Below are 26,735 nucleotides of genomic sequence, written 5' to 3'. Positions count from 1 at the left end.
TTCAACATCTGGGATAGCAGGAGTGACCCCAGAGGTTTCTCACCAGGAAGATACAATGTATAAAAAAACAAGTCCTACACAAAAAGATTCAAAGCCCTATCAGTGTATTCTGTGTCTCTGTCTCCTACAGACAACTAAGGGGAGATCTGTGTTTGGCCTACAGGGTAGTCTCCGATTTGGTCCTGATGGAAATGTTGCACATTTGTAAAACAAACATCACGAGGGCCACTCATTCCAGGAATCTTAACCTTGCCTGGGACATAAATCAATCAGATTAGAGAGCAAGAGAAGTCTCTTAGAGACTAGCCCTTCTCTGGAGCTTCCCAGTCACGTAAAGCAAAGCCTTTCCCTAACGCTCTTTAAGTGCAACCTAGATCAGTGGATGGGTAATCATAAATTTACTCCTGAGTAGTTGCCCATGTCCATCATGAACAGTGGCAGTTGGCATTAGATAACATAGCACAGGCTCTTGCTAGCTGCTGAAAATTGGGAAACTCGGGTTAAATATCGCTAGGCTTATATGGGCTTTTGGGCCATTTTCCTGTAATCTCCTATGAACATATGAACCTAAACAACCTAGGGATTCTGATTCATCTGATGAGGATACGGATTTAAATTCTGGGGAAGAATCTTTGGTTTATTCCTCTCAGATTTACTCTCCTCTTGCTTTGGGCTCTGATAAAGAGGATTCTCTCTTCTTTTTGGGGCACAACTATTAAAATAATGGAACATTTTTCATTGTGAAAGCTCCCAGAAGAGATACTATGATTCAGTGTCATACAAGGCATTTTTAAAACCCTTAAGCCTCAAGTTTCCTCCGGGTTTGTTGCTACCTTCTCCTGTTAGTTTTAATTCTTCCACTCCCTCTAAACAGTCAGAGAGTGAGAAAAAACTACATATAAACTGCCTTTAAAGGGTAAAAGGTCTTCTCTAAGAGTTTTTCTGAGAAACCTGCTCAGGATTCCAGGCACAGAAGTCTTCTTTCATGACTATGCTCAGGATTCCAGGGCACAGAAGTCTTCTTTTCCTGACTAGTCTGCTTCTATTGACAATTATATTGCTTTTCCCCTCAGACAGATTTCTCTTTTCCAAAGGTTAATGCTTTCTTTTCCTATATGGCAGTGTATGACACACAGATGTCCCACTCGCCAAACTGAACAAGGAAGAGATGACTGTTAGTTTCTTATTGGAGCCAGGCTTCACCAAGTTGCATATACATTCAAGTCACTAAACCACCAGTACCAGTATGATTCTACATGATTCTACATAGATCATGTGGGTGGTAATGACCTTAGATGTACTTCCCTGGAATGTATGAAGAGAGACTTTGCTGACCTCTCTGAATATGTGTCTAGGGTAGCTATGTGCCTTGCATTGAACAGCATTCTACTTTCACCAAGGACGATGCCACAATACAAACAAAAGATTGGTTTAGTTTCTGGTGCCTTTCCCGTGGGATTCAGTATTTGTAAGCGTGGAAGGACATTGTTAGCAAACTACATTGCTTTGCAAAGGATGGTCTTAACCTGTCTCCCCTAGACTTCCAAATACTGGCTAAATCTTTATTTGCCTCCTTTAGAACCTTTTTAAGCAATGCCAGTTTGACAGTCCTACCAACATAATAGCAAATAAAACCCAAAGAAACCTAAGGTGTTAGTGCTCAATGCTAAATAAGAAATTCCACACCCTACAAACTCTCCTCATTCTGGGGAATATTGACATCTGTGTCATTACTAAGACATGATATAAATCCATAGAAGTACTCTGGCATTGTAAGGCTTCAGTGCCTGTCACACATTTAGAGCATTAGCTGCATAGACAGGGACAAAAGGTTGGAGGAGTCTCAATCATATTAACAAGTATAGCTCAATGTTGGTTAAAAACTGATTCCCTGGAATTTATCCACATGCAAATCATCATAGACAAAGCCCTGTATCATATCCTAGCAAGCTATAGTTCACCCTCTACATCCCCAGAATCCCATGGCTGATAGACCTACTGGAGAGACACAGCATTAAACCAAATACCCTATTCTTGGCAGACGTTAATTAACCCTCCATAAACTGGGAAATGTACATAGCCTCATAGTCACAGGCGCAACAATTCCTGGACTTTAACACAAATGCCCTTGACCAGATAGTGTGCACACCTATCACAGGGTCCCCTCCCATGTCACATCCTCACTGGTGAAGTCCGACCACAAAGCTATCTCCTTCAAAATAAAAGTCAACTCTGTAACCCCAGCAAACTCTGTAGCACTTAGGATGTATTCCAAGCAAACTGCCTCCTATTAAGCAGTAGTTTGTCAAAATTCAATGCCTTACCAACCCATTGAGGTCGCAGCAACCTATGCAGAATTGTTCACAAGACACCCTGTACAACCACATGCATGGCTGCATAGAGAAGTCTATTTCAAAGTATCGCCTGACCAAATTGATGAACCTGATATGATTAAGACCATATGGTCATTCAGTCAGTTGAACCATTTTGACTTGGATAGAGGTACAATGGGGATCAGGGAATTTGCCCTTTTCTCCACTTAATGTGATCTTGGAGTTGGTATATATAATTAGCAGTGGATGTGGGGAGGTGCAGAGTGGCTTGCCCTCTGCAAAAGCATTGTTTGTGTTCGCAGGTGGTGTTTGGGCTCATGTTTTTTGTTGATGGACTTGAGTCATCAACCATATTGTCTCAAGCATATAGGTTTCGACAATTTGGCTGTTCAATACTTTGAAATAGATCCATACAGAGGTTGCTGGTACCTACTAGATAGAAGCCCAAACAAACTCTAAAACAAACCACAATGGTGAAATCCTAACCTTAATAAGGTATATAACAAAAGGAAAAATATAATGGCTAAAATCAGAGAGCAACTTCCACAATCATAGAAGCTCTCTAATTAAACAGGAAACGAAGAGGGTTAATTAAGTCCAACAAGGCCATTTATGAGGTCAAGATAGCATCACGGGTTAAAGACAACCACAAGGCTTTCTGCAACTTTGTCTAAAACCTCAAGGGCTGCACATACCAGTGTGCAGAACTGGTGGTCAATAGTGCCACCTTCACTGAACATAGCGAATTTGCTGGCTGACAAATTCACTCCCCACTTCCCCCATGAAATACCTACTAACATACCCTCCCAAAACTATTAACAGGGAGCAGGTCTGGCAGCCAAAACACAGCCTCAGTGGGCCCCAGTAATATCCTGGGATGCCCCCTAAATAGCTTGAAACATGACCTCTCACAACGACTAGTCACTTTTCAACTGTAACCTCAAAACAGGCTTTGCACCACAAGAGAGGAGGACTGCAATACTTATCCCACTTCACTAAGGTGGACCATCAACCAGCCCAGGAAACTACAGATGTAATAGTCTGACCAGTGTAATATGCAAAGCCATGGAACAAATTATCGTGAAAGTGATCAACAAAGACATGGGAAACCTTTCGACAATGGACCCAACCCAGTTTGGCTTGGTGAGTAGGAGGTCATGCCTACTAAACTGGGTGGACTTCTATGAGCAGGTCATCAAGGCAATGGATGAGGGGAAAGTGGTGTTTTGGATCTGGCCAAAGTGTTCAGTGCAACACCCAACTCTGGTATAGCTGTCAAACTCTCTGAACTGGACATAAACCCTTGCATAACAAGCTGGAATGACAGCTGACTCAGGATGTTAGAGACTTTCCTCAGGGATCAATACTGGGATCACTCCTTTTTGACATCTGCTTCTCAGAGACCAAGGCTAATGTCAAGGGCCTTTGGCTGACCAAGTTTGCAGAGGACTGAAAATTGGGAGCTGTCTTAGATTCCCCCTCAACAGAAACCTCTTAGAAGAGGTTTAACATAGACAATGACTAGTGCCAAAGTCACAGACTAAAACTCAATGCCAAGAAATGCATTATAGTGCCTTTTGGGAAAACTGATTCCCAAGCTATTACTCCACTGATAAGACACCTCTAAGAGTTCACCTGGTAGTCAAGATACTGTAGACAAATGTACACCATTATCTGGCATTTGACCAAGGTAGTAAGAAAATCATTTGATATTGCCCAGCATATAAGTAAGGGTATAGCATTCATGTCCAAGGAAATCTTACTGCCACTTTATTTGGCCCTTATCAGACCTATCATTAAGTATAATGCCCCTTCAGCATATACCCGACCAGACATATGCAAGTTGGAACATCCACAAAGGTTCCTTACCAGCAGAATACAGGGTATAAACACACTGTTCTGTACAGATCACCTTAAAGCCCAATCTCTGTACTCTCTGTCTTACAGGTTACCGAGAGGTGATTTATGCCTGGCATACAAGGCATTCTCAGATCCAGCTCTGGACTTTTTGCACATCCACAAAATGGACAACATCAGAACCCCTAGATCCAAGGACTTAAATTTTGCTTGTGACTTAGACACATTCATCTTGCCTAGTTTTATTTAAGAGGATCCATCATGCTGTGGAACAGGCTCCCCATCCATGTGAAGCAGAGTCCATTCCTAACACTATGTAAGCATAACTTTGACCAGTGGTCAGGAAATTGGAAAGTCAGCCTAGGTATAGTCCTCATGTTTCTGTTCATTTGGGCATTACTGTCTGTGTCTAACCTGTAGAAACTTAAATGTCCATGATACATAGGGACACATTTGTGTTTGAACTTTATGGCTAGCCTTATAAAGGTGTTGGTGTACATTAGCCTAGTATATACCATTGCATCTATGAATCTAAAAAAGGAGGTCATCACTGCATCTCCACTGGAAAAATTCTTCCAGTGTGACACAGAAATGTTTTGTTAACCAGCTCTTTAATAACTCAAACTACAGTATTGTGAGCACTGCCCACAACTAGCTAGTTCATTAAAGTGTAAAATACACAGAAAACAGTGCAGCCCTCTAGTATGCCTCATGTAGCAGTCATCTTTTCTCACCTCCATCAAGAATGTACCACAAAGGCATGCTCAGTTTTTCAATCCAGGCTGTGGAATGTTCTGCCAGCAGAAATAAACACAACAGCAGTCTCCTGTTACAGCCTTAATGCCTCATTTAATGAAAGATCCAACACGCAAATGTAACATTATCATAATCATCAAAGCTTTGTCACCAAAATTTACATACATGGAGCAGTGTTAGTACTTCTGATGGTAAGCAACTGTTGTGTATTAAGATGATGTGCCTGTTATCTATTAAGATTATGCGCAGTATAACTTTTCAGATGATGCACAAAACAGTCACAGATATAATGGTATTATGGTTTTCACTAATAGTTAATGTTTTCCTGTTGGAGTAGATGTCCTCCTAGTCTGATGTTGCAGTATTCATAACAGTAGGGAGTAGCTGCCTGAAGCACCACCATCCAGACAGTATACCAAAGTCTTTGTCCTGGAGGGTATGTGTGATGTCAGCTACGAGGGCCATAAACCAGCATTGGGTACAAAGGTGACGTCCGCACGTACCCTCCTCAGAATTTTTCTGCCGCAGTGATCATCTGACGCCCATTCACCAGTTCGATCTTAGTTCATGTTTTATCCGACGACTACAGTTATGAGTATCGAGACCAGATGACCGTTTGGACCATTCAGATAAGTGCCCACTGAGGGTTTTTCTTACTTGTTTTGCTTGCTGTTTTAGATTTCAATGTCAGCTAGGAAGTGCTTATGGGAGACAGATTCCTCACAAGGACATGCACAATAAATGTGTTTTCTGTCTAGGCTAGGCCCACGACCATGCATCCTGTTCTATCTGTAAGTCGTTCATCCCCAAAACACTTCATAACTGACTAGTGGCTTTAAATCCTTACCTCAAGAATCAGAGACCCAGATGTTTGGCATTAGACATGGAGGAGTAGGCCCATCCAACGAGCTGCCTCAGAAGAAGGCAAAGAAACTTAGGCCCAAATCCCAGGCTGCACCTCAGGCATCCAAACCGGCTCTAGAGGCGATAGAAGACCCGGAGTCTGTTCATACAACGGTCTCCCCAGCAGGCATGACCATGGAAGCAAGGGTGTGGGATACCGAAGGTACGTCTGCTGAGGTATTTCAGCCATCAGAGTCTGATGGTGGAGGGGAACCATGGCTCACCTTCTCGGAAGCCCCTGCTCCTCCTTCTCTTGCTAAGCCAATGTCTGCTTCTCCCTTGTCTGTCACACCCTTAAAAAGGAAACAGAAGTCCAAACACATTGAACCCCCTCTAATGCCAGGATGGGAATCCTTATCCCAAAGCCTCTTTAAGGCCTTTCAGGCCTTACAATCCCAACAATACTCACCTACTCTCACTCCTTGACCAATCCATGTGTCTGAGGAGGAATATTCTTCCTCTGAGGAATCCTTCTCTTATGAGATTCAAATTGAATCCCCCAAGGAGTTCATTACTTCAGATGAAGAGGACTCTATTTCTCCAGACTCTCCAGGAGAAGAATTTAGTTTTGGGGATAATATCTCCCTCATGAGGGAACACTTCAAGTGGCAGGCCTCTGAGGTCCTGGATTCGAAGAAAAGATACTGTGAACTTCTGCAAGTGGAGCAGCCTGCTCACTCAGCTGTGCCCCCTTTACTACCTGCATTTCAAGATGCATTCTTAGCTATTTCAGTCTCCTGACTCTCAATCTCCATCGGCTAAATGACCAAACAGATTTTATAGGGACCCCCAGGACACCCAGTTTCTTTACAAGAACCCTCCTGCTGACCCAGCTGTTATAGCGGTTTCTGCAGACGAGACCTCCAGACAGCTTCCCTCCTCTGCTCTTTATCCTACTGATAAATACAGCAAAGGTATGGACAAGACAGGTAAAAAGTTCTACACATCTTCCACTCTGGGCATTAGGGCCCTGAACTACCAAACCTACATGGCAAGGTTTGTACTTTATACCATTTCTAAGGTCACCAGCCTTATTTTTGAGGTCCATGACTCCCCCACCAAAGTACAATTAAACTTTCTCCTCTCCACAGCATCACAAGTGACCAGGCACTCTATTAAATGCAGCTGTGATGCTGTGGAAGCTGCTTCCAAAGCTGCTGCTTCTGAATCAGTGCTGCATCGTTACTCCTGGGTATGGCTACAACCCCTTCCCATGGATGTTCAGACCAAACTTCTGGATGCTCCATTAGACAATAAGGCACTCTTTGGGCAAGCCTCTGCTGAGCTCCTCAAATCCCTCCAAGAGAAGGGAAAAGAGTTGGAAAATCTAAAACACCTTTTGGTGTCCCCCATTCCTAGATATCGTAGGAACTACCCTCAAATACCATCCTTTGTGCAAAGGGAATCCTTTCCCTCAACACAACAATCCAAGGGACATAAGCAGCAGAGAAAGATTTCTGCCCCAAGACTGTCTTCAAGATCTTCTGCCACTCCCTTTCAGAGATAGCCTGACCATCCCAGGCCCTCTCCACTGTGACTCATCTACCCTGCATCCAGAAAATCCCCCTATCCCTCCATCTCACTCTCTCCCTCCCTCCCCTCCTGGTGGAAACTTACAAAGGAACAATGGGTCCACTCCATCATCCAGAGAGGATATTACATGACTTGGTGGATGCTCCCACCCTTTCAGGGCATTCAACAACCACCAAAAAAACAGATTTGCTTATTCCCACCCATTATTCAACAACTCCTAAACCAAGGCACCATAGAACCAGTTCCTGCCCCTCAAAAGAACTCCGGGTACTACTCCAGAATGTAACGGGTCGCTGGAGACCTGTCCTGGATCTTTCCTTTCTAAATCTTTTCCTTCTTGTACACTGCTTCAAAATGATAACCTTACCTATTCTCCTGCCTCTAATTCCTCCCCAAGCCTTCATGGTGGCTCTAGATCTTGAGGATGCCTACCTACACATCCCCATTCACCCGGATTACAGGAAATTCCTAGGATTGTCTGTAGGCTCCTGCCATTTTCAGTTATCTGCTTTGCCCTTTGGTCTATCCACAGCCCCCAGAGTATTCATCAAGTGTCTAGCCCCCTTCATTGCCCATTGCAGGACACAGTATACAAATATATATCCCTACCTATACGACCTCCTCATCCTCCAGCAAGACCAACAACTCCTACTCCTCTATTTGCAGCAGGTGTCACACACCCTCTCTCTTCTGGGATTTACTATAAATGTAGAAAAATCTTGCCTGACTCCTTCTCAGGGCATGATTTTTCTGAGATACAGATTATGCACAGACTGCATGACAGCCTTCATACCGGACCAAAAGATTCAGGAACTCTGTACTTCAAAACAGATCCTTTCCTGAACTTTTCTGATAGCTCGGGAATTTCTGAAACTATTACGCCACATGGCATCCCTTATACACATGTTGCCTTTGGCAAGACTGCACATGCTCAAAATTAAATGGGTGCTGAAAAATCTATAGAACCAGCATTCCCAACCCTTGGATGTGCCCCTCCCACTCCTCCCTTTTTAAAGAGGGAGATCCAGTAGTGGATAGCTACAATACAGACCAACCCAGGGCTCCACCTTCAGACCTCAGCTCCACTTCAATGCTTTTACACCGATGCTTCGGACCTAGGATGGGGGGCAGTGTTGCAAACAAATCAATAACACCTCTCAGTACAAGGCAAATGGTCCACTCTAAGAGTAAAAGACCACATCAACATCAAGGAAATGAGAGCCTTGCTGTTAGCCTTACTAACATTCCCAACCCTCTGTCCTGCCAGGAACCTTAAAGGTGATCACAGACAACATGACAGTTCTGTGGTACATAAACAAACAAGGAGGGACCAGGCCATACCCCCTATGCAGACTGACTATTCAGATTTGGAATCTAGCAGACTCAGAGTACACCTGTTCACCATGTATATCCCTGCTCAGCAGAATGTGATGGCAGACACACTCCGCAGAACCTCAGCCCCCTCTCACGAATGGATGTTACAGAGGGAAGTTTTCCTAGAACTGATACACAGGTAGGGTATTCCACAAGCAGACCTCTTTGCCTCCCCAGACAACAGGCAGATGCCCAACTTCTGCACAAGGAACACACAACCACAAGTGTGGAAAGTGAATGCCTTCTCCTTTTCATGGAGGGGATGTTCTTGTACGCTTTCCCTTTCACTCTGATCCAGAAAGTGCTCCTAAAACTTCAAAGGGACAAACCAAAAATCCTACTGCTGACCCCCTTTTAGCCAAGACAGGATTGGTTTCCCCTCCTTTTTTCTCTAGCCAAGGGCAATCACCACAGGTTACCCCACTGGATAGACCTGCTCACACAGAACAAGGGGTCACTGCTACACTCACAGGTGAACAATCTAAAACTGACCTTATGGGCGATAGAATCCTGATCCCTTACAGACACTTTTACTCAGAGGATGTACTTAATGTTCTGCAGGAGGCCAGAAAACCCAGCACTAGGAGGAACTATGTGGCTAAAATGGCTCAGATTCTCCAATTGGTGTCATAGGAACAAACAGGACCCCCTCACTACCTCCATCCCTAGGGTCCTGTCCTACTTTTGTGAGCTACTCCAAACAGGTCTGACATATTCCTCCATCAAAGTTCACTTGTGTGCCATCTCTGTCTGTTTGCCCTTTCACCTCCCCTGGCATCCAGACTGGAAGTCAAACTCTTTTTTTTTTTTTTTTTTTTAAGAGGAATCCTCCACATCAAACCCCACGGAAACCCATCCCTCCTTCGTGGGATCTAAACTTTCTTAGAAAAGCTAACACCATCTCCCTTTGAACCAGCACATTCTGCTTCTCTGAATTTTTCTACATTCAAAACAGTTCTGCTAGCTGCCCTCACATCCGCCAGAAGGGTTTTGGAGATCCAAGCCCTGATGGCCACATTCCCCTACCTAGTCTTTCACAGGGACAGAGTGGGGCTCAGGACCCAACCCCTCCTTCATTCCCAATGTAGTTAATGAACTCTCATTGAATCAAACCATTAACCTACCTGTCTTCTACCCCCATGCCAAAATGCTTCAGCGAGGACCCTTCACTCTCTGGACATGCACAGACAACTAAGATATTACCTAGACAAAACCAATGACATCAGGAAATCAGAACAGTTATTTGTTTCCTTCTATCCCAGAGCACTAGGTAAAGCTGTATCTAAGCAAAACCATTGCCTCATGGATCTCCAAGTCCATCTCCTTCTACTACTCCCACCATGGGAAAACCTTGCAAGGCGGTATCAAACCACATTCCACCAGAGCAGCTGCCTCTTCTGCCTTTTTCAAAGGCATTGATTCCCCTTCTATTTTAGAGGCAGCCACTTGGACCTCAGTGTAAGCCTTCACCAAACACTACAAGCTGGACATGGCATCCCGTGCTAGAGCCGGTTTTGCCAGAACTATCCTACAGGGTCTCCTGGACCACGGAAACCCTTCCTCCTCCCAGGATCATACTTAAAGCTCTGGTACTCTCACTACTGTTATGAATACTGCAACATCAGAATAGAAGGACATAAAATATTTGTGTAAGACCTTACCATAACCATAGATGTCCTTCTTTTCTATGTTGCATTATTCAGTCCCACCATCCTACCCCCTGTTCGTGCTTCTGCTATAGCAGGCATTTTATGAACACCTGTGGCCATCTTCTTCCCCAATTCTCTACCTACATAGCCTTATTTCTGCCCTGGCTCTAGTAGGCATGTAAGTCTAAGGGTCTCAGTTAGGACCCTCCTGAAAAACCTCAGGGGCACTAGTATATGCAGCAGAAACTATTCTGAGGAGGGTACGTGCAGACATCACCTTTATACCTAACGCCGGTTTATGGCCCTCGTAGCTGACATCACACATACCCTCCAGGACAAAGACTTTGGTATATTTGCCAGACGGTGGCGCTACAGGCAGCTACTCCCTACTGTTATGAATACTGCAACATACAAGAGAAGGACATCTATGGTTATGGTAAAGTCTTGCACAACTATTCTTTTTCTCCAAAAGTAAACTGACAGTTTTTTTACATAATTCTGAAATGCATAAGAAATTATTTATAGGCCATGAACATTTTACAGTGGTTCCAAGTGTGCTGTGAACACCATTACGTTTGACTTCACCTTCTGAGAATGACAGAACTTACCACAGTCTGCAGTGTCATGGACAGTAGAAGGGTATTACTTTTCTATCAGAATTCAATTCATTGCATTTTTTTTTATTTTTGCTTACCTTATATCCTCTTTATTTCAGGTCTAGGTGCTGTTGATTCAATCACAGTGACATCAACTAAATCTGTAATAGAAGTAGCAAGAGGAGACAATGTCACACTGCCTTGTACATACCAGTCAAGTACTGCACCAGAGAAAAGAAAGTTCACTATGGCTAGATGGAATCTGATAAATGCTAATCCAGAAGAAAATCCGGTAATTGCTTAAAATCATTATCAATCATGTGTGAGCTACAGTCCTAGTGATAATTAGCCACAATATATAAAGGTTCTGTTGCAGTTTATGGAATTTATTCTAAAATGCACTGGATTTCACAAGCCATTATATGTGCCAGGAAAAAGTAAAATTACATGGCTCAAACTGTGTAAGACTGTCTGTTTAACCAAGCACAATTGACTGCATTGTTTTTATTTCCATCAACCAGACTAGCTAAATGTGTAGCCAGCAATGTCAACACTGACATCAGACTCCGTCTAGTCTTGACAGCCTTTCTAACCACTTAATGTAGACAGGAACATTTACAGTGGCACTTAGAGTAATGCATTATATTCTAGTCCTCACCAGTACCATCTAGTAATGCCTTTATCTGCTTTACATGCATAGAATAAGGGAATGAATAAGTATGCCATTACATGCATACATATACACAGTACAGAACAAAAGGGAAAATTAGTATACCCGCATAAATTCCTTAATGTAGAATTCTTTATTGTAAATAAATTGGAAATTTAACAGGAATTTGTAACACTGTCAAGGCTAAGCAGTAGCTATAGTTATGCAGAAAGGAACCTGGACCTGGATGGACTTGGCTCAGTTTTGATGCCCTTAGTTCAGGGAGTTTATTTAGATGCTTCAAAGCATTTTTTTCTGTTACTTATGGGGTTATGCCTATGCCACATCTGACAGCTTAACTCAGACAGTTATGGCTGTAAACTGCAAGTGGGCTTCATCCTGTAGTTCTGGGTTTGTTTAGCCTTGGTGTCCACTTACTTGTTTGTGTAAGTTAATTAAACCAGACAGCACTACCTGGTCTCCAGTGGAAATTGGACCTAGCCCAGATAGACAAACCATGCCAAAATATATATAAATAAAGATTAGACCATTACTACTTTGCCTAAATGTTTTAGGCTGTTTTATTTGTAATATTCAAAAATGTTTGAGGACTAGCCAGCTCTGTGGTGTACAGGGATAAAGCCCTGACAACATTGCAAATGACCAAAGTGTAAACAGTGTCTCAGGCACTTGTAGCCATTGGAATAGGAGGGTGGGAGTTAGTGGCTATTCCTGGCTTCCCAGCCTGGGTTTTGGAGCTCCTGGTGTCCTTTCATATCACTGTTGCAGTATTCTTTACAGAACATAAGAAACAGAGAAACTAGTCTTAATCATTCGTTGATGAGCTCAGTCACAATAATTTCCAAAAATCATGAAACCCAGGTAGTGTTCCAAAGCAACAAGCCATCCTCAGTAAGAAAAAAACAGAAAGATTGATTTTTTGTTTGTTTGTTTTTTGTTACTGAGCATCACTTGTCTGTGATGAATAAAGGCTTGGTGCTTTGGAACATTACCTGAGTTTCATGATTTTTGGAAATTGACGGAGCTCATCAACGAAGTTTTAAGACCACTAGTTTCTCTGTTTCTTACATTCTGTAAAGAATGCTGCAACAGTGATCAATGAAAAGACCGCTAGTTTCTGTTTTTTTTTTCCCCTTAACACCTTGTGGTGATGAGGTTGGAATGAGACAGATTCCTGTGCTTGCTCATCCTTTACATAAGGGATTCCCTGCCAAGGATAGCCCAACATCCGGCCAGTATACCAAAGCCTTAGCAATTTTAGATGTCATACATTATATGTATGCTCTCCATACAAGGTGTAGGGCATAAAAGTGACATACAGATGTACACACCTGAGAACTTCTTTGCCTCTAGTCCAAATACCATCATTGATAATCGGTCTAAACACACTTTCTTCTATGCTGATTACCAAGCCATGTTTCAGATAAGTGCCTCATTGGTGTTTATTTATTTTTAATTTTGGTTAGTTTATATGTCATCCAGAAAGGAAAAATGTTAGTGCAGAAGGCAGATTCCCAAATAAAGATCATCAACAGCAGTGCCTCTCCTCTTTGGGTACTTCTCATGGTCATCATACCTCTTAACTGTCTAGATTTTCAAAGAATGTCCTGATTTTTGTCTCATAGTTTGGGTCTGTTTCTCATGAAATTTGTAGTTTTTCTGACAAACCATTGGGATGTTGTGAGGAGTGAAGTCACTAAATAATGACACATTTGCGTTTCAGACTTTAAATCCTTCAGAAAATGTAAGTTGATACAAACCCTGTTACTCTAGCAACTTTCTAAGTTTATAAGAGCAATATTTAAAATCTGTCCCTATTTTTGTACCTTTATCCCTTTATTTTGTCAGGCTTTGTCCAGATTTCTTGCACAAAGAATTTGAGAGATATGTCAGTCATAAGCAGTGTTCTATCTGCCAGGCATTTGTTCCTAAAGCCCGACATAATCATCTCTCCTCCTTGTTGATTTACCTTGATAACCAATATCTTAAATTGTTAGCATAAGGTGCTGTGATGGAATCTTCCCATCCTGAATGTCAGCCACCTGGTAAGAAAAAAGCCACAAAACTGAGGTCTGATTCACCTGCTGTCCCGCCTCCCCCAGACATCTCGTGAAAGCCCTGAGGAACATCTGGTTCTTTTGACAGATTCTTCTGCTGTGACCCTGTTGAAGGCTGGCATGGATCCGACTTCTCTCACATCCTCAGAGGCTTTGCAAATGTCCGCTCCAGACATTGAAAGGAAACTTTGGATGAATATATCTGAGGGACCAAGGGGAATACTGCAAATTCTAGTTTGGCAGGGGATTCTTACTAAGTTTGTCGAGTATAGGCAAGGGTCCAAACCTCCTAGGGTATATCAGGCAGATGTCCCTCAGAAGTAAAAACAGAAAGCTAAACATATTTCTCCTGCTGTTAAAGATCTGCAATGTGAATGGCAGGATTTTACCCAGGGGTTGTTTAATGCATTAATGGCCTTAAAGCCACCTCAAGGAGTTTCTGGACTTGCTCCTTCCTGGTCATCTACTCCTCATAAGGGGCCTAAAGAGCAGGAGTCCTCTGATGAGGAATAGAAACTGGGGAAGAGTCTTTGGCATATTCTTCTCAAATCCCTTCTCCCTAGGATTATGGGTCAGAGGAAGAGGTTTCTATTAGTTCAGACTCCGCCTTGGAACAACTCTCCTTTGGGGACACTTTCTCACATGATGGAATATTTCAAATGGGTCTGTTCTCAGGTTTGTATATTCAAAATGGGTACTATGAACTTCTCTATATGGAGTTTCCCAAACCCTTTGCTGTACCTCCTGTCTTGGCTGCCCTCTTACGTACCTTTCAGCAGCCTCTGTGGCCTCTGATTCTCAACCTCCATCCCCTAAGAAACCTGATGGATTTTACAAGGTGCCTGATGATTGTAAATTTTTATACAAATGTCCTTCTGATGATCCTTCTGTAGTGTCTGTCTCTCCTGAGAAACCTAAACCTTTGCCATCCATTAAACTACTTCCTTCAGATAAGGACAGTAGAGTAGGTTTTATCCATCATACACCAGGAATATTTCATGGTGTGGAAATCTTGACTTCCTTTTCTGGGCATCTTTCAGCATCCTCAGGAACAGCTTCCCTTCTTTCTAGAACTGCTTCAGGGCTTTCTAGCTCAGGGCACCATTCAAGTTGTACCCGCAGCCCATAAAGGAAAATAGTTTTATTCCAGGATGTTTCTGGTTCCCCAGAAAGAAGACACCTGGAGACCTATTCTGTACCCCTCTCAACTCAATCTTTCTAAAGGTCTTTTCCTTTTGGATGGTGTCCCTTCAAACTCTGTTCCCTCTTCTTCCCCAGGCTTTTATTATCCCTGGACCTCAAGGATGCCTAATTTCATATCCCCATTCATCCCCCTTTCAGGAAATTGTTATGTTTCTTTGTTTCTTCCTTGCATTTTCAGATTTCTGCTTTGCCCTTTGGACTCTCTACTGCCCCAAGAGGATTCACCATATGCCTCTCTCTTGTCATTGCCTTTTGCAGGATGGGAGGGGGTTCAGTTTTTTTCTTGCGTAGATGACCTGCTCATTCAGGATTCTTCCCTCGAGGTCCTGCTTCAATAACTCCATTTTACTGTCTGGCTGCTACAAAGCCTGGAGTTTACTATAAACCTTCAGAAATCAGTCCTGGTTCCTTTTCAGGATGATGTGTTTTTCGATTGCAGCATCCAGACCATTGCCATGCTGGCATCCCTGCCTCCACCCAAGGCTCTCTCTCTCTCTCTCTGATCACCTTTTTTCAGTCTCTTCTTGCTCTGGCTTCAGTCACAGACTGGGCTTTTCTCAGAGTGCTAGGATTCATGGCTTCCACCATTCCTATGCTGCCTCTGGCCAGACCTCATATTTGAGAACTACAGTGGTTTCAACAGTCAGTGTGGCTTTAACACTGTAATCCACTGGATTTCCTTATTCCTTTCCTTTCATGCCTCAAACTCAAGCTTCAGTGGTGGATTCATCAGCTTTCTCTCAACCCAGGACTTCTTTTCAGCCTCCATTCCCATCGCGGGAACTTTCTTTCAGATACCTTGGACAGGGTGTGGGGTGCTACCTTTGGTTCCCTCAAGGTCCATGGTCTCTGCCCCCCCCCCCCCATATCAGAGGTCAGATCACATTTACATAAAAAAGATGAGAGTTCTTCTTCGCTCCTCAGGCTTTTCATTCCTTTTCTTCCAGGGCCAGTCTTCACAGACAATACCACAGTGATGTAGTATATCAACAAGCAAGGCGGGACATGGTCCTACTTTCTTTGCAAACTTGCTCTTCACATCTGGGATCTAGCTATCCAGTATCAAGTGACTTTTCAGGCTGTCTAAGTTCCTTCCAGCACAAAATATAGTGCAAACTCTTTGAGCAGGTGCAGCACACAGGCTCACAAATGGATGCTTCACAGAGATGTGTTGGACATTGTCCATCAGTGGGGGTACTCCACAGGTATATCTTTTTGCCTCCCCTTTGAACAAACAACTTTCTGTTTTCTGTTCCAGAGCCCCATGCCTTCTGGCCTGGAAGGTGGATGCACTATGTTTTCCTTGGAAGGGGATGTTTCTCTATGCCTTCTCTCTCCTTCCTCTGATTCTGAGAGTCTTGCTGGTGACTCCCTTTTGGCCCAGACACCATTGGCCCAGACACCATTGGATCCCCCTTCTTCAGTTAGCCAATTGCAATTACCATAAAGTACCTCACAGGATGGACCTTCTCACACAAGACAAAGGGTGTCTGATTCCACCTCACTTGTCCAATCTTCAACTGATGCTGTGGGTGATAGGGTATTGATCCTCAGAAAGGAATTGCCTAAAAGGGATGTGTGTAGGGTTCTGCAGGAGGCCAGGAAATTAACTACCAGAAAATCATATATGTCCAAATGCAAGAGATTTTCTGTTACCTTTATTGTAACCAGGATCCCTTTTCAGTGGGCAGCCCTCTGGTTCTCTTATTTGTTTGAATTGCTCCATGTTGGGTTCGCATGTTCTTCAGTTAAAACTCATCATTCAGCTGTTTCTGCTAATCTGCCCTTGACTCCTCCTCTTATCTCTATGTTTGAGATCAAACAATTTCTTAAAGGCGTCCTTAATATCAGGCCTCCAAGGAAGCCTATTTCTCCTTCCTGGGACCTCACTTTTGTGCTTAAAAATTTGACTTGCGCTCCTTTTGAGGCTGCAGTTTCGGCTTCCTTTCAGTGTTGTACTTGGAAAACTGCTCTTTTGGCCCTTACTTCAGCTAAGAGAGTATCTGAACTCCTAGCTTCTATGGTCTTCCTCATTTCTTAGTTTTTCATAGATACTAGTCGTCCTTTTATTCCCAAGGTGGTTAATGAGTTGTCTCTTAATCAGTCTATTCATTTGCCCTCTTTTTTTTTCCTACTCGTAGTCTGCTAGTGAAAAGATTCTTCATACATCTGATTTGCACAGGTAGCTCGGATATTATCTAGATAAGACTAAGACCATTTGCAAATCTGAGCAACTTTCTGTATTCCTTTTATCCAAGATCTCTGGGTTTGGCTGTTTCTAAGCAAACCATATCCTCCTGGATCCCTAAAACCATTTCCTTTTGTTATTCCTTTCATGGTAAATGTCTTTCTACCTCTGTAAAGGCTCATTCTACTAGAACTGCTGCTTCCTCTGGTTCTTTTTTCAAAGGAATGGATACCAGTTCCACCCTTGAGGCTGCTACTTGGACTTCTGTCCATGCCTTCGCTAAGCATTACAAATTGGATGTTTCCAGCGAAAGAGTTGGCTGTGCCAGAGCTATCCTGCATGGGGTTCTTGAGGGCTTTTCTTGCCTTCCTCCTCCCAAGTTTCCTCTTGAGCTTTTGTAGTCTCCCTTGTGTAAAGAATACTGTAGCAGTGATCTGGAAGGACATAGTGCAACTGTGTAAAATCTTACCACAGCAATAGATGTCCTTCTCTTCACTGTTGCAGTATTCACTCCCTCCCTTCTCCCACTTTATTTTTGCTCTGCTGTATTCATAGGTTGGTACTAGGCTATCAGCCCTAGGGCCTATACAAGCCTAAGCATAACACTTCCCTGGCTATTTCTTCCCAGTATATTTACTTCCCTGGTCCCCTGTCTAGCAGGGTGACTGACGTGATCCCCAGGGTGAATTTCTGATCTCCCATCCAATCGTCAAGTTTCCTTTTGAAGAGGGCCAAAGAAGTGCTCTGCTTGACATGTATGGGCAGTCTATTCCAGATTATGGGGAGTCTCTAGGTCAGGAATCTATCCCTCCAGCATGTTTTGTTCATTGTGATGACCAGGTTTAGATCCCTGGAGCATGTGGCTCTGAGGGATTGGGATTTCTTTAAGTGTAGCATGTCCATCAGCACTGGGTTTGACATGGCTTTGTATGTTAAGCAGAGATCGCCTCTGAGTAGGAGTATAGCTGGAGTTTTTTTAGATGGTCATCATAGGGCATCTGCTTTAGGTCTGTGATTCTTTTAGTGAGGTGTTTCTCTGTCCTTTCCAGTTGTTGCAGATGTCTTGTGAGGTACATACCAAATGGGGCATTGTACTCTATAAAGGGTCTAATGACGGATGAGTGCAGTGGGACAATGACAACCTTTTTTCTGGATGAAAAGCCCTTAGTGATGAGGTGTGCCGCATAGAAGGACTTCCTGTCTGTTGTGGCTATGTGGTTATCGAAGGTGAGACCACTGTCCACCTGTGTCTCCAAGTCCCTTATCACACTTTTGGTGTTTAGTGTACTGCCACCTATGTGGTAATTCATGGGTACATGGTTTTTCCCAAAGGGGATAACTGTACATTTCTTGGAATTGAGCTTGAGCCCAAGGCACTGGCACCAAGCATCTGTTTCTGTAAGGCCCTTTTGTAGAATATCCACATTATTTGGAGATTCAGTAATGGCTCCCAGTTTGCAGTCATCTGCAAGCTTTTTTAGACAGAGTCCCTTAGTATTAGCCTGCACGTCAGAGAAGTAGAGGCCAAACAAGAGTGGTCCCAGGACTGAACCCTGAGGTACTCCACTTGTCACTTATCTGGAGCTCGATTTTGAGTCTGCTACTTTTACAGTGTGGGTTCTGTCAGTAAGCCAGTTGGCAACCCATTGAGTGATGTAGGGATTAATGCCCAGCTTAGTAAGTTTATCTATGATTCCAGAGTTGGGGATGGTGTCAAAGGCCTTGGTGAGGTCCAGATAGGCTGTGTGTACTGTCTTACCCTTGTCCACGGCTCTGGAGACTGATTCAAAGAAGTCAGTCAGGTTGAGGAGACACGATCGGCCCTTTACGAAACCAAACTGGGCGGGGTCAAGTGTGTGAAGATTGACAATGTCTTTGTTTATAAATTCCATGATAATACATTCCCTGGATTTGCAGGTCAGGCTCGCCAGTCTGATGGGATGATAGTTCCCGGGATCCAAGGTGGATCCCCCCTTGTGGAGTGGGATAACTGTAGCTGTGCGCCACTTATTGGGCACGAAGCCTGAGGTGAGGTGCCAGTTCATTTTGTAGTTCATGTAGTACACAGTCCGGGATGTTGTCTGGTCCAATGGATGCTGTATTCTTAGCTTTGGAGAGTGCATTTTTTACCTGTGTGGCTGTGATTACCAGAATTTGGCAATCTTGGTATTGCGATGGGTCCTTTAGGGGGTGAGAGGGGGGTGAAGTTGGCACTGAATCGATCTGCCAGAATATTGGCAATATCCTTGGGATCAGTATATTTAATGCCATTCTGTTGCAGCTCAGATCTGAGCAATGCCATTTAGCCTCTTGACATAACTAAAGAATGCCTTGTGGTTGTCCTTGGAATGTTTGGCAATTTTATTTTTGTAACTAGCTTTGCAGGATTTTATGAGGGATCTCAACTTCTTACTGAGGCTGGTAAGGGAGTTTTTTGCATCCTGGGATTTTCCTCTCTTCTGCAACAGTTTCCAGTTTCTTCCTTTTGTTGTATAGCTTCTTTATGGCAGGGGACCACCAGATTGGGTTCCTTTTATTGGAGGAGACTGTCTTTGTTCTGTTTGGAATGGCATGATTCATGCACAAGTGGATGTGATCCTACAGTGCCTTAGTGTAGGATTCAGCGGTCTAACTATCAGTTCCCGTCTGCATGGGTATCATGAAGTTTGTCACTTCTGACTTGAGTAGCATGAAATTGGCTTTGGAGAAATTTTTTATGGAGGTTTCCCTACTGGGGGTGGGATGGGATGTGGACATCAAGGGTGATTAGCTTATGGTCAGATCTGACCAACGAGGGGGTGACCACTGGTGTGGAGGATCAATCTCCCATGTTGGTAATGACCAGGTCTAGGATATTTGAGCCCCTGGTGGGACTATGGATTAGTTGGCCCAGGGTGTTGGAATTTATGAATACCAAGAACCATTGGGCAATGGTGTTGGTACCCAAATAGTTTTCCCAATTAGTGGCAGAGTAGTTGAAATCACCCAATATTAGGGTGTTTGATTGTATCTTAATATTATCTAAAATGTTTAGAAAGGTGTAGTGAGAATCTTGGGGCATGGTGGGGGATCTGTAGCAAGTTACAGTTTGGATTACAGTCTTACCTAGTGTTAGTTGCACCTGTAGAATTTCAGATACATTATGTTGGGCAACTAGCCTGGAGGTGTGAATATCCTTGGTGAATATTGACACTCCTCTGCCTTTAGTGCTTCGGTCCTGGTTTGGTGGCCTAAAAGTGTGGTAAGAGTTGAAGCCTGGTATTGCAGAGGTGCTCTCTGGAGCCTTGAACCAGGTCTCAGTTACTGCACAGATATCGATGTTCTCCATTTTTAGGAGTGCCTTGAGGGAGTGCATTTTGAGGTTAAGACTTCTAGCACTGAGTAGCATTACCTTCAGATTTTGCATGCTTATATCTGTTACGGTGGTGGTTTTGCCCTTTGAACCTTGCCACAATAACATTATGTATATTATGTTGTTATTCCTTCTGCCCTCCTGGCCTAGAGTTCTTTTCTTTTTCCTCCTGTTGAATGCAGTGTTCCTCGTAGTTCCTAGGAATATTAGCTCCTCCAGAGGCTTTTCAGTTCTGAGGTATGTACATCCATATGTCACCTTTATGCCCTACATCTTGTCCCAGAACCATACGTATGATGTACGTCATCTGTAAATTCCTAAGGTTTTGGTATACCGGCCAGTCATTGGGCTACCCTTAGTAGAGAATCCCTTATGTAAGGAATATTGCAACAGTAAAGAGAAGGACATCTACTGTTATGGTAAAATTTTACATAACTGTACTTTCTGGTTCATTATATTGCTAATATAGGTCATAGGTTGGACTTTGTGCCTAATATACATAATGTTATTGTGGTCCTCGGCAGTCGACTAGCATTTGTCATACAAATATTAAGCATATGTTGAAAATTTCTGTGTCAGAGTTAGTATCTGCTGGGAAATCAACTGTAAGCATGCTTTCACTTAATACAACGTATTTACTAAATTGTTTCACCATCAGCTTTTCATATTTCACATAGGACTAGACCACTGTCTTTAACATTTCTGTTTGTATAACTGTATTAACACCAAAGTAGTTACAAAAATGACTGAATGCTCTTGGAATACTTGATTTAAATATTTGACGTGGTACCTTTAAACATGCTGCCTTTTTGAGGATAATTGGGATGCTTTTTCATAGTATGATTTATAATAGTAGCATTAGATTATGGGAACTTTACAGAAGTACATGAAAAGCCCATTTCAAGGAAAGAGCTGAAATAAGTGTTTCATCATTGTTTGCTTTGGATGCCTTGGATATTAACAGCAGCTCATTAAAACAATATGCCATTAAAATATATGATGGGTTAATCTGGTCCAGTAAGATAATTTTTTTTACCTTTATATCTATCCTATAGCATCGTTTTCAGTCCCATTTTAAGGATATATTTTGTAGTATGGAAAACAAAAGTGATGTTGTTTTCCAACACAGAACATGCAAATGGCAAATACAAGTTTATTAAGATTTTATCTTGTCTAAGCATATTTGAATTTAAAAGCAAAATTAGCTTTTAAATGATTGTGTCAAAATCTTGTTTAAAGAATGAGTCTTGTTTACAGTTATTACCCAGTATCTACATTCTCTGACTGTAAGTTAATTTAGGATGATTATTCCCAGAAAGAAATGTGTTACTTCTGCTAACACTAACAGTTGTGAATTGAGACTAGCCAAAGTTTTTAATAAGATTAAGATGATATTGTAAAAGAGAAATGCATTTTTAAAAATTTAATATTTATTATTATGAACAATATACAGCAGACCAAAATAAACCTTGCAGTGCCAATCAGTTTGTCATTCATGAAAGCATTATCAATTACCCATGTCATTAATTATTCTTGGACAGATTCCAAACTAATAATTAAGATTGACTTGTTTTAACTTGACTAACAATTTAGAATTCAAAATACTAACACTACTAACTGAAACTCTCCCTTTAGTATGCCAATAGGATAACATGGTTAAGTTAGATTGCTTATTTTTGCATATTCATAGTCTATTATCCACAACTCTTACCAATGAGATGCGAGTATAAACCACTGCCATTCTGTCAGTAGAATCTCTTCTGTCCTTTTTATCTCAATACCTGCTATCAAACTTCCTCCTTCAGATCTCTAGCTTATTCATTCCTGGGCAATGACACTGGAGTCCTTTCTAGATTACAGTTGACTAGAGTTGGTTGTCAGTCAGGTGGATAGGAAGACATATATATCTCCCATCATTAAAGTCATTGATCTACCTGACAGGTACCACCCATGTAGTGGTTTGTAATTCCTCTGCCACCAATCAAGCAGTCTAAAGGCTCATAGGGGTCCCTGTAATTTGACTGCCCAGCTAGTAGCTTGCCACTCCCTCGCCACTACCAGCTCATAACACAAATCTGAGGGCCTGAAGGAAAGCCATAATATATGCTGATGGAAGGTTATTTCTTATTAAACATAGACCCTCCTCTAGGCAAACTGATATACACCCTACATCACTTCAGTGGGGCTCACTACAGCTTCTCTGTGCAAGTGCATGCTTCCATGCATTCATGTTGAAGTCTGCTAAATGGTTTGGTAAGCCACACATACCCTACAGCTGCATTAATTTAAGGCCAGATCCAACACAAGGTGACATAGGCAATTGCCTAGTGCCTGGTGTTGGCTAGGGGGCCTGGCAGTAAAAACATTAAAAAAAAAAAAAACTAATTACAACTACTCGCTTGCACTCTCTGTTTCATTTAATTTTCTCTGGGTCAAAGAGAGAGTTCTTGGAGCTCACATCAAAAGTGTGGTCTTTTCTTTGCTCAAGTACTGCTCCTTTGATACAGAACAGGTGTGTCATATTTTTTTCAGTGCATAGCAGCTATGTGGTATTATTTCTTAATGTAGAGTAGTTCATAGGTAAGTACTAGGCTATCTGCCCGAGGGCATTTATAAGCCTAGCCAGTGTGTGTCTGCTTTCATTGCCCCATTGATTAATTAACTGATCCTCTGTCAAGCAGAGCCAATGAAGTGATCCCAGGGGTGTATTTTCTGTTACCCATCCACTCATCAAGGTTGCTCTTGAAGAGTGTTAGTGAGGGGCTCTGCTTACGTCATTTGGAATTTTGCTCCAAAACATGGTGAGTCTCTGTGACAGGAATCTATCCTTCCAGCATGTTCTATTTATTGTTGTGGTGAGGTTTAGCTCACTAGAGCACGTGGCTAGCAGTGACTTGGATTTCTTTAGGTGGAGCATGTCCATCATTTCTGAGTTGGACATGGCTTTGTACGTCAGGCAGAGATCACCTCTGAGTAAGCGATATGCCACTGAGTACAGCCGGAGTTGTTTCAGTCTGGTTGCATAGGACATATATTTGAGACCAGTAATCCTCTTGGTGAGGTACTTTTGTGGTTTTTCCAGCTGTTGGAAGTGTCTTGTGAGGTACATCCCAAATGGGGCATTGTACTCTATGATGGGTCTGATGAATGACAAGTAGAGGGGCACTATAACCTCTTTATTTCTAGATGCGAACCCAGTAATTACATGGGCCACATAGAAGGATTTCCTAACTACTTTGGCAATATGATTGTCAAATGAGAGATTATTATCTACCTGGGTCCCCAGATCTCTTATTACCTCTTCTGTATTAAGGGGGCTGCCACCTATGTGGTAATTCATGGGTGTTTTGTTTTTCCCAAATGGGATGACTAAGCATTTTTTTGGAATTTAGCTTGAGGCCATGACTTTGACACCAGGTGTCAGTCTCAGTAAGGCCCGTTTGGAGGATGTCCATGTCAGCTGAAGAGTGAATTATGGTTCCCAGTTTGCAGTCATCGGCAAACTTGGTTAGCCATAGTCCTCCTGTGTTTGCCTGTACTTCTGAGAAGTATATGCCAAACAGTAGGGGTCGCAGGACCGAGCCTTGCAGGACACCACTTGTGACTGGTTTAGAGTCAGACCTGGAGCACACTATTCTTACCGTGTGAGTTCTGTCTGTAAGCCAGTTGGCAACCCATCTCATGATGTAGGGGTTTATGTTCAGGCTGGTGAGTTTTTCTGTAATACCTGAGCGGGGAATGGTGTCGAAAGCCTTGGCGAGGTCAAGGTAGGCTGTGTGAGCCACCTTTCCCTCATCTATGGCCTTGGTGACTGTCTTGAAGAAGTCAACCAGGTTTAGTAGGCATGATCTGCCCTTAACAAAGCTGAACTGGGTTGGGTCAAGTGTTTGGAGGTTCCCAATGTCTTTGTTAATGAGTTCCATGATGATGCGCTCCATAGCCTTGCGGACCAGGCTAGTCAGGCTTATGGGGCGATAGTTACCAGGGTCAGTTCTGGCCCCCTATAGTATCTCATAGAAACTTCATGTAGCTCAAATCAGAAGACAAGTGCCGTCTTTCTTGCATGGGTACTGCTCCTTTTAATGCAGAACAGGTATTTCAAATTATTTCTTAATGCGGAGAAGGCAGAATGCTGTTTTATTATTTCTGCATTATTTCTGAATGTGAGAGTGGCATGAAGTTTTATATCTGGCCTTATAGAATGAAAATGAGTTTTTACAGCTACCACTTTTTGCAGATTGGTGAAGGTGTTGTGTGTGTGTGTGTGTGTGTGTGTGTGTGTGTGTGTGTGTGTGTGTGTGTGTGTGTGTGTGTGTGTGTGTGTGTGTGTGTGTGTGTGTCTTACCCAAGTAGACTATCCCTGACAGAGAAGTAATATATTACAGTCAATTAACAATACCAGTCATTAGAATTGCATAGTTTTTCTTGATCAGAAAATGCTTTTTTTCTAGGAACCAAGTCCCAGGAGCACTGCATGGCTAAATGACTTGCTCACAGTTGCACAGTATGCAAATGGAGCTAGAAAGGAGCTATGCCCTTGATTAGAGGAAGTAGCTTAAGAGTTTGGAGTCTTAATACACTTTACTAACTGTCAGACCTTGATTAACATGACTTTCTGATAAATCACTGATGAGTACATTACAGTCAGTCAGTAATGACAGCCACTAGAGTTTAATAGTTATTGTTTTTCAGAAAATCCATGTCAATATAACACCTGTTCTTTTAACATTTCAAGTGAATTAGAGGTGTCTGGCATTTAAGCCTCTAAGCTGTTAATAAATTGCTTCTTGTAGTCAGAAATAAAGTGTTTGAATCTTTCTACCTCCATGTGTTACTGTGTAACTTTGAGCAAGTCACTCACAAAATGCTTCTGATGCATCCCTGAAAATGGTTGCTTTGTCTGGTGGGTTAACCTTGTTAATGTATAGATAAAATAAAGTAATATTTAAGATCTCCCTCATCATTATTTCTGAGGTCACAAAAGGAGATACTGCCAGCACAGCTATCTGGAATTTTGTGAATAATTATATGCCATTTGTGAATATCAACATGATTCACATAAGATGCTTGTGTTACAACTGTATTAGAACTGTGTGTCATGTACATATCAAACAAGGTTTGTACAGACGTTTGTTGAAAAGATATTTTATAAAGTGCTTGTGCTTAAAATGCAACCACAGCATGCCCTACTGGAATAGAACAGAAATGTGCATGCACTATTGTAACTGTTTAAATTTATATACTTTAACAATGGAAACTGGAATAAGGAAGTTAAGTTCAGTCCAGCAAAACTTCAGGAAAATAACTGAAATTAAATTACTTTATGGCTAGGCCATAAGAAGAGGTTATCTTTCAGTTTTAGTGCAGCAATAGACACAATGTCTATACTAGGGAGCTTTCTACATTGCCTTTAAGGTGAAATAATTACTAATTTTGAAATGTGAAGGGGTGCAATTGTTTTATGACTTACACCATCTGCTCAAGATCTGAGGTCTATGTATTTTCAATGGTAGATGTTAAACGTTACCAGCTGCCATCAATGGTTGTTTTGGGCCTCGGATAAAGTCCGATGACAAGAAATTATGTAATTCTGCAAGCTATCCCAGCAGTAATATTTGAGACATTATCAAGTCTCTACAGAGATCTACAAGATCCATTCACCACATCTGCCTTGCTCTTAAGTAAGTTAACTAGGGTAGTAATTCTCTTAGATTCACTCAGGAATATATTGAAGCATAGTTTAGATGTTTTTTTTTTTATTTGAGACTGTCCTGCAATGTTGTTTTAAATATTTTATGTGATTTTGAACTCTGATGTCACTGTAAATATATGCTGAATATTTTCTGCGAGTACTTAAATATTTATTGATGCTGTGTAGGCCACTCTTAATAGCCTTGCTCTTGGTCAAACTACCATTTGTATTAATAGTAACATTACACAGTGGGACTGGACACCCTTTGTTAAGGGCCTTAAAGTAGCTGATAAGGAGCTGACTGGTGGCAGTGATAACTACCTTGTAGTCTGGGCAAAAGGGGGTGTATCTAGTAAACATGTGCCAGTCTTTCCCAGGTGTGTGTGGGTAAATCAAACCTCAGAGTGCGTGTGTGTCAGCTACTTGGGCAGGTACACAAAGCACTGGTTGCACAGAGAGGGTCTTGGCTTGGCCACTCAGCTGAGATATCAACTCTATAGCTGTACCAGTGGAAAGTCTTACTGGAGATTGGAGAAAGAGGGAGAAACTAGCCCCGGACTGACTGTGGTCTC

At 42.3% G+C, this 26,735-nt stretch overlaps 1 protein-coding gene across 3 annotated transcripts in view; it reads left to right on the top strand.

Annotated features, from left to right (window-relative positions):
* GPA33 (glycoprotein A33) overlaps window positions 1-26,735 on the top strand; it is a 652,415-nt gene that overhangs the window by 271,343 nt on the left and 354,337 nt on the right. For all 3 annotated transcript variants that reach the window (XM_044073096.1, XM_044073097.1, XM_044073095.1), the window contains exon 2: window positions 11,121-11,293. In XM_044073096.1, the coding sequence (XP_043929031.1) occupies window positions 11,121-11,293 (173 nt within the window). The remainder of the gene's footprint in view (window positions 1-11,120; window positions 11,294-26,735) is intronic.

This window comes from Protopterus annectens, chromosome 5.part1, assembly GCF_019279795.1.
Source record: "Protopterus annectens isolate FY-2018-M chromosome 5.part1, PAN1.0, whole genome shotgun sequence".
NCBI lineage: Eukaryota > Metazoa > Chordata > Ceratodontiformes > Protopteridae > Protopterus > Protopterus annectens.
Note: the sequence above shows the minus strand (reverse complement) of the source record. Positions and strands in the feature narration are given on the sequence as shown.